We start from the raw sequence: 11377 nt of genomic DNA, 5'->3' as shown, positions 1-11377 counted from the left end.
CGCAGCCTCCATCAGTCCCTTCCTTACTACCAGTTAGATACATAGCTCGTTATGACTGTGGATTGTGGATATGGAGCTGGACTGCGGCTTTTATGTAATACCATTTTAAACCACAAGATGGTGCGGCGAGTCACTGTAAAGCGACCCGAGGGAACTAAAGGGAGGGGCTAAAGAGAATAACCGTTTCTCAGCATGCGTACTTGCGTTCTCGTGGCCTTGCGATATCTCATCAGTTGCAGAAAAAGTACTGTTCCAATTCAAAGTACACATCAAGCTCCGCCCATTCTATCGCGCATACATCAGTGGTGACTTGCGTGGACTTGTTGGAGCCAAATGTCCTAGAATGCATTTAATCCAAAACTCAAATGGCAAAGGAGAGTGGCTAAAAAGTTTGAAATATGACTCTATCTGACACAAAATAAACTTTTAAGATATTTTCAGGTGAGAACTTCTGACTGGTATGGCGTTATTTTTGTGCCTCTATTGTGAGCGCACATAAATAATTTTTGCAAGTACAAATGTTGCATTTTGAGGAAAAAATATCAATGAGTGACACGCTGGACGGACGGCCTCCATCACTGGGACCGTGCAGATGTGTCACACCAGCAGGCCTTCTGACTAATCACTGCAGGTGATCAGAGACATTTGCACATTATCTGATGATCTTTGTTCATGTCATCATTCTCCATGTTTGCTGAGGCAGGACAGCCTCAGCAGAAGAGCCAGGCTGGGCTGAGGCTCCGAATCAGCCCACAAACAGACACGCACACACACAAAAAAAATATTTTGAGTGAATAAAAGCTTAATTTGAGTGAACAAAATTTATTGCTGCATGCAAGAAATGTATTTCAGTGTTTGCTATTATCCATATACACAACAGCCCCTCTCACTCAGTTTTTGGCATTTGCTCTTGCCCAGATCTCTGCTCTGTGAGCTGACAGACATCTGCAGGTCCACAGACATCTGTGGACCTGCTTTGTGTCGCTCCGGCTCTCAACATCTCTGCTCCCTGCACGCTCAACTCTTTCTGTACACCTTTATAAATGTGCCACAAAACCAACCAATCACAGACTTTATGCAAAAATTGTGATTGGCTCCAATCAGCTAGCTAGCTACTGCATTCTGGAAACACTGTCCATAGTGTAGCTCAACCCATTTACAGTTAGTATGTTTAATTATTTTATTTTAAAATATATAATTTTTAAGACCATTGTTGGTTTTAATCTAGTTTAAACCAAACCACTCCACTGGATTTAGCTACATTTTGGACAGTGTTTCAAGAATGGAGTAGCTAGCGAGCTGATTGGGGACCAAAACAGCCAATCACAATTTTTGCATCCAAGTCTTTCATTGATTGTTAATGTTAATGTTTGGTTTATTTCAGTTTTTTATTTGTTCCCGTGCTTTCTGTGTAACTGTATGAAGCCTAGTAGACAGGATGTAATTTTTTATATAATGTGTAATTTCCATTGCAAATATTAAACAAACTCTGGAGTTGTGATGTCATCAAGTACAGTGCCATTCCAATTGTAGCAACACACTCTGAAAATGTTACAGACGCTGCCCCTTGGTGGTCAAAGTTTCAGTCAGCGTCTGCAGAGGGTCACTGCGAAAAGCACCTTTAAGGAAGCAAACAAGCAAGCAAGCAATCAGAAAGCAGGTTTTTGTGTCCTTTTTAATCTTATCCAGCACTTTCTTTTATTATTATTGTGCATATATTATTCATTTTCAATCTTCCTGGTTTTTTGAGTGGGAGTGGAGGGCTCCTACTCCTTCTTTGCATATTTGATTATATCATTCTGCTCATTATTATTCTACACAGCTTATAGTAGTAGGTAGTCACTCCTCGGCTATCTGAGAAATCTGGAGCTGTTTCCTTGGACTTTCTGCTTTTGTGTGAGTGATGCTGAAACTGAACTTCTATAATTCCTCCTGATGCACAGGGTTCCCAGCATCTCTGCTCCAGCAGGCTGCAGGCAGAACAGGAGCTACAAAGACATCGGCTGACCTCATACTGCTAGATTACCACAATAAACTGGAGTAATATGACACCACAAGGCCTAAAGAGCATGGCACTTCCTCCCATGTGGATGAAAGTGAAGTGGACACATTAAACAATGTCAGCTCATCCATGGAATTAAAATCTATCCACATAGCGATGTTTTAGAAAAAAACATTCAAGGCGCTTTATATGGTAAAGTCAAGACCTACAATAAGACAGAGAAAACCCAACAATGATATGAGCCCTGATGAGCAAGAGCTTAGCCACAGTGTATCAGAACCTGATCAGAACTTGATCCAGTGAGCCATTGATGGGCTTTGATCAGTGGTCATGACAATTTGTATATTAATGATCAATTAATGAGAGAGGCTTCAGCAGGGAGAGGAGAATTACCTATAATTACAGTGGCCTGTGGCTTAACTTGCAGGCTAATCTGTCGCGAGCGTGTGTGTGTGTGTGTGTGTGTGTGTGTGTGTGTGTGTGGTTTTTGGTTGCGCACAGTTAGACCTCAGCACATAAACATGGCGGCCTCAAAGCAGCAGCTTTGAACTACATGATTTTCATGTCAGCGCTTATTATTTACATCACAATAATATGTTTGTGGAAGCTGCTTTCTGGTGTGAAGGAAGCAGCCTCAGGGGCGTGGCCTGGTGTCACTGCTGCTGCCTTTGCAGTACTCTGTAAAAATAAGAGTTTTTAGTTTTGATCTGGGTGGGTGCTGCCCACCTCTGTTTAGGTGTAGATGTGGAGCTAGAAAAATTTTCTTAGGGTGGCAAAATCACAGTCATTTCTTTACACATATGCAGGTGTTACATCCTGTAATATGCATTATATATGGTTAAAATACAGTAAGTGCAAACATGTTTCTTATGAACATAGTCTGTAAATTTCTTATTTTCTGTAGCCCAGATAATTAAACATTTCAGTTACATAAAAGATGTGAATTTTGATTTTATATACTGTATAGCCTGTATAATAAGTTTAAAATCCAGAAGGCTACACAACATAACGTGGTTTGGTTAGAAATACAAGTCTAAGTGAAGTTTCACTCTCTTTTGTTACAAATAATCAAATTGTTATATGCTTAAATTTACAAAAAATGTCAGAAATCTGCACCGTGACAAAAAACATCAAATCAGAGTAGAAACAATGTAATTAATAAATTAATATATAAATTACGAATTAAATGCCCATTCATTCCATCTAAAACATTTAATAAATTGTGTAAAATTTATTTCCAATTTTAATTAATTAATAACACATGTAATGATTTATTTAATTAATTAAATATTTCATTTTAGAGCTTCTGGCCTTCCACACTCTTCATGTGCGTGTTTCGCAAACATAAATCAGTGTTAGACTGGTTCCGAGCTCCTTTTTCCTACTTGTCCATAAACGTCTCGTGAGCGTGCCCCCTGTGAGCGTGCTTTCGTCACTGTGCTCACGTCTGTGATTGGCTGACACAGCGACCCTCGGGGTTTCGATTGGTTGCGAAACGAAGCCGTGAAACGGGAAGCTGAAAAATACCGAGCCAAGCGAAGAGTTCGAGCCAGAGCTTCGGCCGCATTAACTGCGTTCTCCGAGCCCACAAACCCGCTCCCGCTTGCCCCGTCGTTTTGAGGCCGCCATGGGCTGCTTCTTCTCCAAGAAATCCAAGAGAAAGTCGCCGGAAAAAGAGGAACGGGCGCCGACCACAACCTCCGCCGAAACTGCGTCGACGGGCAACGCGGTTCCCCTTGGCAACAACAGCGAGGAGGCTCCGAAGCAGTACAGCTGGGACAAGCGAGAGAAGGTAAGCAGCACCGGGACACACCCACAGCCAGGCTTTAGCGCAGGTAGATCACACCTGGCAAAAGACGCCGGAAATAGCCCTCTCAGGTCACCGACATTTCTGTTCCTGTCGTTGTTCACAGCCAAAACAGCCAGATGTGAATGTGTGAATGTGTTACCTGTTACAGCTACAAAAAATTAAAGACAGCAGCTCGAAGCTGAAAGCAGAATAATAAACCCAACAATTAAAAATGCAGAAGAAAAAAAGTTACACTTGAACTCAGTTTGCATGCATCTAAATAAAAAAAGCCACATGATTTAAATAAATTCATCAAAAAATAACAATAAACTCTGTGTATGCTAAATAAAATGCCATACCATGTCCTTATGAAAGGGAAAATAACTCAACTGAGCAAAATAAAGAATAAGAAGTGTAATGTGCACAGGTCCAGCTGGAGCTCCACAGTTAAAAATGCAAATAACACAGTGAGATCAGCAAGTCATGAAACCAAGCCCACAAACAAAAAGCTTCAATATATAAAAACGGCTCCATTATGTATACATATTCATTTAGGAAAAACCAGAATATGCAAGAGATGAATAAATACATCAGAATGTAAAAACACGTCGTCTCAAAAGCTCATTATAAAGTTCCAGTTGCCTAGGTAACGCTCCAGGTCATATGTTAATCAACAATAATCTTTGCTCTCATTGGTAGTCTCCTTTTCTCTCCTCAAAATAGAGAAAAGTTTAATGTGTCCATCCTCGTAGTGTCTGTGGCATTCAGTTGCCAAGTCACTTCCTGTTTGGACAGAAGTGGTGACACACACAAAAAATCGGAATAATCGGAACAAATGACACTGCATAAAAAAAGTGTGGGCCTAGCACCAAACATCGTCACATGATCATCCCTGTGATGTCACATATTTGTCAGTCTCATTGATTATAATAGTGACGTTATCTGCACTGACGGTGCTTTCGTGGGCTCCTGTTGTTCTGGAAACGTGTTTCCTGCTGTTCGCCAGCCAAAGATTCAGCTTCACGTGTTCGCTGTGAGCCGAGCAGCGAGCTAAGACAGCAAGGCTCAGGCACCCCCACCCCTCCCTCCTGCAGCCGGTGTTATCTGATTATCAGATTTACTACCAAACGGCATGTGGTTCACGTGCACCCCGCTCACACATTAAAGCTGAGGTGTTACCCCACAGGAGGTCACACCTTTAAAAGTGACAACCAAAATATCCACCAACCTTAAACCAGCTTCAGTTTGCTGCAGGCTCAGAGGGATGTGGTGTCAGAGTCACACATCTCAGACATCTGAATGTGTGACAGGCTCGAGTTTTGGGACCGATATTAGCTAAAAACACATATTTGTGTAGATATATCAAACAAGCATGCTTTAGAAGCTGATGAACCAGCGTCGTGTCTCAACATCACGCACAGTTGAGCAAGGAGCCAGTTTTAGGTTGTGCGTGCTGCTCTTTGTTAGCAGCAGTGATGGGAATAACGGCGTTACAAGTAACGGCGTTACTTTTTTCAGTAATGAGTAATCTAACTAATTACTATTTCTATTGTTACAACGCCGTTACCGTTACTAACAAGAAAATGCGGTGCAGTCGCGTTACTATTTTTCAACAAACAGACGGTTAAAGCTGTCTTCAGCTTACCGCACCTTATATCAGTTGCACGGAAGTAGCTGTCTACGTAAGTAATCTGGGCACTACGGCTTTGAGCAGCTGCACGCGCTCCCGCAGACAGCAATCACTTTCTGCCCGACAATCACTTTTTGGTACAACACCTGGAACTAGGGGGCAAAACAATTGCATGAGTGCTGCTGTTTGACTGAGGAAGAATAAAGTAGTTGTGGTAAGCCAATCACATTACCAATTTAAGATGATAAAGCAACAAGGTGATATATATACCAGTTTTTAAATTGTGTTGATAGGCCAAACAAGATATACGCGGTGATTTTTCCTGAATAGTTTCATCACGTTTACTGTCTAAGGACAGCGCTAGAAAGCACTCTCTGCTTATGACCAAAAAATAAAAACAAACAAATAAAAAAAAAACCCCACCCCTTTCGTGTTGGTGAAAAATGCACCATGTCGACCAATCAAAAAATGATATGGCAACATGACATTTGGTTGTTTAGGAAGAGGGGGAAGTTTTAGGAGCGACAGCGAGAAAGAGAGAGAAAAAGAGAGCGAGTTTTGAGATGTGAGAGATTTGTGACGTTTAGCGTGTTTGGAGTGTGTAGTTAATGTGTTATCTTGTGTAGTTAGTGTGTGGTGTTGTGGATAGTTTTGTGTTGTGTGTCAGAACAATGAGGCGACTGCTGAATGAAAACAGGAGGAGAGATACACCTCCTGCTTTCAGACCTGCAGGTATCAGGCTGTGATGTTCTCCTTTATAGTGGACAGAAATTATTTTTTGGAGTGGTACAAATAATTTGTGTGGCATCTTATTGAATGCAGAACACCTGATTGTTATGTAAATAGTTTGAAATGGTTATTTTAAAAAGGGTAAAAGGTAAATGGCTGCAAGTAACTTTGTTGTTTGCAAAACTTGTGCGTATGATTTTAAAATTGACAATTTATATTTTTATTTAAAGTTATGAAATATGATTCAATAAACATGTTTGTGGTTGTTACAGTAAAAAAATATAAATTTTTCTACTTGGATTTTATGTTTTTTGTCTGATTTTAGATCAACTGTGTTAATACAGTATGTCAAAATGAAAACATAACTGTAAATTCAGACACATGAGCTTGTGCTGAAAAGAATGACCAAGCAAGGCAAAGTAAATAGTTTTTAAAGGTGAAATATAGAGGGAAAATCAAAAGTAGTTAAAAATGGCCAATTATACCCTGGACCCCATGGTTAAACTTTTTTTTTTTTTTTAAAGTAACGCAGTAGTTACTTTTCAAGTAATTAAGTACTTTTAGAATTTTAAATTTTAAAATTCAGTTACTTTTTTGAAGAAGTAACTAGTAACTAAAATTAATTACTTTTTCAAAGTAACTTGCCCAACACTGGTTAGCAGCAGCCTGCTGCAGAAACACATCATCGTTCTTTAGTTGAATATGACACAAATGCCAAAGATGACACAACGTGAAATAAAGTAGTACTTCTGGTCCAGTTGATTCCCACACATCTGTTAGCAGCGTGTTTTTAACTCTCAGACTTTGCTTTCGGATCTTTAATGGTCACAGAAGGGTTAAAAATGGTGTCTCTGTGCATCCGTAAGAGTGTGAACAGTGTTTGAATCCTCTGTTCTCTCTGCACAGGTGGACCCGAAGGACTACATGCTGACCGGCCTCAAAGACGTGACAGTGGGCCGTCTGCCCGGCAAACTGAATGGTCAGCAGTTCGTCATCCAGGAGTGCGAGAACTGCAACATCTATGTGTTCGATCACTCGGCGACCATAACCATCGACGACTGCGTGAACTGCCGCATCGTTCTGGGGCCCGTCAAAGGCAGCGTGTTTTTCAGGGACTGCAAAGACATCAAGTGTGTGGTGGCATGTCAGCAGTTCCGCACACGAGACTGTAAAAAGATGGAGGTGTTCCTGTGCTGTGCCACCCAGCCCATCATCGAGTCGTCCACGGGGATGAAGTTCGGCTGCTTCCAGTACTACTACCCCGAGCTCGCTTTCCACTTCAAGGACGCAGGGCTGAGCATCTTCAACAACAACTGGAGCAACATCCACGACTTCACACCCGTGTCCGGGGAGACCAACTGGAGCCTGATGCCAGAGGATTCACCCGTTCTGGATTTCGTTCCGGCACCAGACCCTGAGTCCGATTTCAAGTCAGTGCGAGTCTCCGCCGACCCCGCGCGAAGCATCGTGCCACTGACAAAAGGTGGGAGGTGCAAGGACAGCGAGGAGTCCTGCCTCTTTGTCTTTTTCGCTGGAGAGTACACTACTGCAAATGCCCGCAAGCTCATTGACGAAGTGAGTCCATCGCCAGCTCTGAATTGCAAAAAAGTGAAGTTTACTTGTTAATGATGCGATCCTTTAAATCTCTCAAACACACAGGTGTGTCATACAGACAGCTCAGTACACTCTTTACTTCTGTTGGCGGCTTTATTTGATTTTAGATTATACAGTATTTAATAATGTACAACAGAATGTATACAATAGAGTAGCTTAGCATGAGTCACAGTTCAGTTCAGTGAACGGCTCATTTACAGCTCATCTCTCCGCTCTCTGTGACGTCACACAGATCCAAGAGCAGAAAGCTGAGATAAATGGAGTGTTCTGAGCTTTTGGGCATCGAGGATTGCTATTCATACACACTGAGCTGATTATTAGAACCTCTAGCTATGGACACTCGCCATCGGCACCTGTCCTCAGGTAGATGAAATGAGTTGCCGAAGGCCGTACAGCTGAGCAAACGAAGGCATGTACGATAAACCCGCTCGGTCACGCTCCTGACACCGACTTGCTTCCTCGTCTCAGAAATGTTTTTACTGCTCTGAATTCTTTCAGTTCCGGTTCTTGAGGTTGACAGCAAGGTGATGACTCAGTCCTCAGTGCTCTGCTCGCTATGTTGAAACTTGTGTGACTCCAGCACTCAGGCATGCGGGACATGCTCTGAATCTGAGCATGCTCACTGACGGTTCTTTAAAGTGTCACTGCGAACTTTAACCTCTTTAACCTCTCTCCGATGTGGTCAGGCGAACGCTAAAGGCTTTGTGCTGATCCAGACGAAAGAAGTGTCGATGCGGCCGGAAGACGTGAAGCGAGTGTTTCAGAGGGACGCGGATGACCTCACGGAGTGGATCACCAAAGGTAAACTCGCTCCTTCCTTACTGATCAGCTGATCAGGAGCTCTTTCGTACTGACCAGAGGGTGTGTGTCAGTCAGTGTGTGATATTTGTAATCACACTCTCATTCATTTATTACATATTTGGGGGACAGCAGGTAAAACACCTGAACAGATACAGCCATTTACGTCAAGTTGTATTATAACACTCCTGGTCATAAACTGTATGTAAAAGATTGACATGACTTCAGTGATGTCACCTGGTGGTTTTGGACTGCACATTTTAGCATCTAAAGGTTACTGTTTGTTTCTACAAGTGACCATATTCAGGTGAGAGGGTGGAGCTAATGCTTGTCCACAGACTGTACAAGTATATCAGTCTGACATAGATACCTGCTAATCAGTAACATCCAATCGAAATTCTGTAATTTGACTTAGCAAAGTTGGAGTTCAGCCTTGTTGGACGCTCTGTCACTACTGTGACCTCACAGCAGCCATGTTATTGGTAACGTGATGGCAAATAAAAATGCTCCAAAAGGTTCCAAAAGCACAAACACAGTCCACAGGTCCAGTTCAGGTGAAGCTAGCAGACAGCTGTCCACCTGTCAGTCAAAGAGGCCATGCATCTAACAATGCAGACAGGCGACTTATAAAAACAATTGTTATGAAGGGGGAAGTTATGTTTGTATCAGGCTGACTCACAGGTGGAGATGGGGCGGTGGTGCTGTCGGTGTCCTAAAGGTTTGACTGTCGTGTTTTCCCTGAAGGCCCCGTCATTGCCCTTGAGATGAACGGGGACGGAGTTGTTGAAGCATGCAGGAACATTGCCAGTGAGGTGTTCAGCGGGACGAAGGTGAGCGCAGCGCGGTCCCGGCCCGATCCTTATGGCTTCACTATGCGTTTTCGAAGATGTCACATTTACTGCTATTTTTTTGTCTTGCAGCTTTTTGTCTCCGACAACAAAAACACGTCGTCTCAAGACGTCGACAACTTCTTCAATTTCGCCGACATGCAGATGGGCTTGTAGGTGATGTGATGTCACGGTGACTCCGCCCTCCACGCCGTCCAGCTCAGACTAAACTGATGGTCCTTCTGTCCTTAAAGAGTAGAGGAGGTGAAGGAGCGCGTGATGAGCTTGGGTCAGGAACCCCGCTGCACCTTTATTGCTTATAGCTGTGAATATTTATATCGCTCCGAATGTACTCGGTGATGTTGCTTCATTGTGAATGTAGCTCTGTGCTGAACCTGTAACCTGACTGTAGTTCAAGCTGCTGCACGAGGGATGCTCACACTGCCCGAGAGAGCCAAGCCCTCTTTGTGTGTCTGACCAGGGTCTGTGTGTGTTTGAGTCTGTGTTAGAGAGAGGGAGTGTGAGAGAGAGAGAGGGAGTGTGAGTGATTCACATGACAGACTCCTGTGTGTATCTGATGTATTGATGATTGTTAGGCCAAAGCTGGACTGATTAAGTGATCGCTGTGTGAACAGTAGCTGTGTTTCTGATGTAGGCACTTCTGTGTGATCGTTTTTTAAAGAACAACATTTGTAATATTTGTTTTATACTCTGCTGATGTTTTTATATAGGAACATGAAGGGTTTCAATCCCGATGTTTAGTAAAAGATTCATTATGTGTGGCGTCTTTTGTACTCCGAGAATAAAACAACTTTGTTTCAGACCGAGCTGACAGACTGGGTGATCCTGATGTGATCAATGATCGTCTCAAGCCATCAGCACACACTCTGTGGAGTCAACTTTACACAAACACAGCGTCTCAGAGTGAATAAGGGAAGCTCTCTGCTTCCTCTTTCTCAGATCAACAACATGTGTCCATGACGAGCTTTAAAGGTCACAAAAAGCTAAAGTGTGTCGGGTTGTTTGTGATCAGGTCCCATTAGGCGATCACAGGAAGGTCAGAAATGAGTGGGAGGTTATGATCATGCTTCTGTCCTCATTGACTCAGTGTCCAGCGTTCTGGCTTAGTGTGGTGCGTTACTACTCCCTGACTGTGATGTAGGGACATCACCTGTGTTTGCACACTTGTTGTACCTGTGCTGCAAGGCTGTAGTCTGTTAAGTAATGTTGTTATAAAAATCAGATTACAAGCTGAAAGATCTTGTTTTCAACCATTCTTTTCAGTTTAAGTCTGCTTCTGCTGATGGAGGTCAGGGCTTAGAGCATGTTCTCTTTTTGTGTGTGTGTGAGTGTCAGTCTAAAGAGGTCAGAGGTCAGTGTTTATAACACACCTTGCTTTAATGACCATCTTCTTTTCCTGGACTTTATCAGTTCTGATGTGCTTCAGGGAGATTTCTTCTGATGTCTGAAACTTTCTGCACATTCAAAACACACTCACTGGTCACTTTATTAGGTACACGTAGTACCAGGTTGGACAGTCTGCTAGGAACATGCCTCACATGTTCCACCGCAACGAGGCGTTTCCTCCCAGAGCGCTGCTGCTTGCTCAATATTTTCTCTGTAAACTCCAACCACTTGGTGGGAAAATCCTAGAAACACTCACGGTCGCTGAGGTCACCTTTCTTCATTGTTCCGATGCTCACTTTAAACTTCAGCAGCTCTTCTTCATCAGGTCTATATGCATAAATGCACCGAGCTGATAAGATACATGTGTTAAAGGGAAGATAAATAGGTGTAGCTAATGAAGTGGCCAGTGAGAATACATACACACGGTGTCAGTATTTTATGAATCAGGTCTGTCTCCACTGTGTTACTGAGGGTTGACCAATATCTCCAGATTAACTGTAAAACCCAGGAAACCCTGACTGATGTGTCTGAGAGCAGAGGTTCAGTGAAGCTGGAGCGAGCGGAGGTGGTGAAGCTATGGA

The 11377-nt window shown here is 42.8% G+C and overlaps 1 protein-coding gene across 1 annotated transcript; it reads left to right on the top strand.

Moving 5' to 3' along the window:
- Nucleotides 1-3505: 3505 nt before the first annotated feature.
- On the top strand, nucleotides 3506-10579 carry rp2 (RP2 activator of ARL3 GTPase). The gene is made up of 5 exons (XM_063467422.1): nucleotides 3506-3794; nucleotides 7057-7725; nucleotides 8451-8565; nucleotides 9307-9392; nucleotides 9483-10579. Exons 1-5 carry the CDS (start codon nucleotides 3630-3632, stop codon nucleotides 9564-9566), a joined length of 1119 nt encoding a protein of 372 aa, XP_063323492.1. The 5' UTR covers nucleotides 3506-3629; the 3' UTR covers nucleotides 9567-10579.
- The last annotated feature ends 798 nt before the right edge of the window (nucleotides 10580-11377 follow it).

Source organism: Pelmatolapia mariae, linkage group LG23, assembly GCF_036321145.2.
Source record: "Pelmatolapia mariae isolate MD_Pm_ZW linkage group LG23, Pm_UMD_F_2, whole genome shotgun sequence".
In the NCBI taxonomy this organism is placed as follows: Eukaryota; Metazoa; Chordata; class Actinopteri; order Cichliformes; family Cichlidae; genus Pelmatolapia; species Pelmatolapia mariae.
The sequence above is the reverse complement of the archived record's forward strand: the minus strand, read 5'-3'. Positions and strand labels throughout refer to the sequence as shown.

Bases quoted from the DNA above. Each gene is read 5' to 3' on its own strand.
- rp2 (XM_063467422.1), top strand. From the start codon at position 3,630: ATGGGCTGCTTCTTCTCCAAGAAATCCAAGAGAAAGTCGCCGGAAAAA. The intron at 3,795-7,056 runs GTAAGCAGCACC...CTCTCTGCACAG, and splicing joins GCTGGGACAAGCGAGAGAAG to GTGGACCCGAAGGACTACAT. The intron at 9,393-9,482 runs GTGAGCGCAGCG...TTTGTCTTGCAG, and splicing joins AGGTGTTCAGCGGGACGAAG to CTTTTTGTCTCCGACAACAA.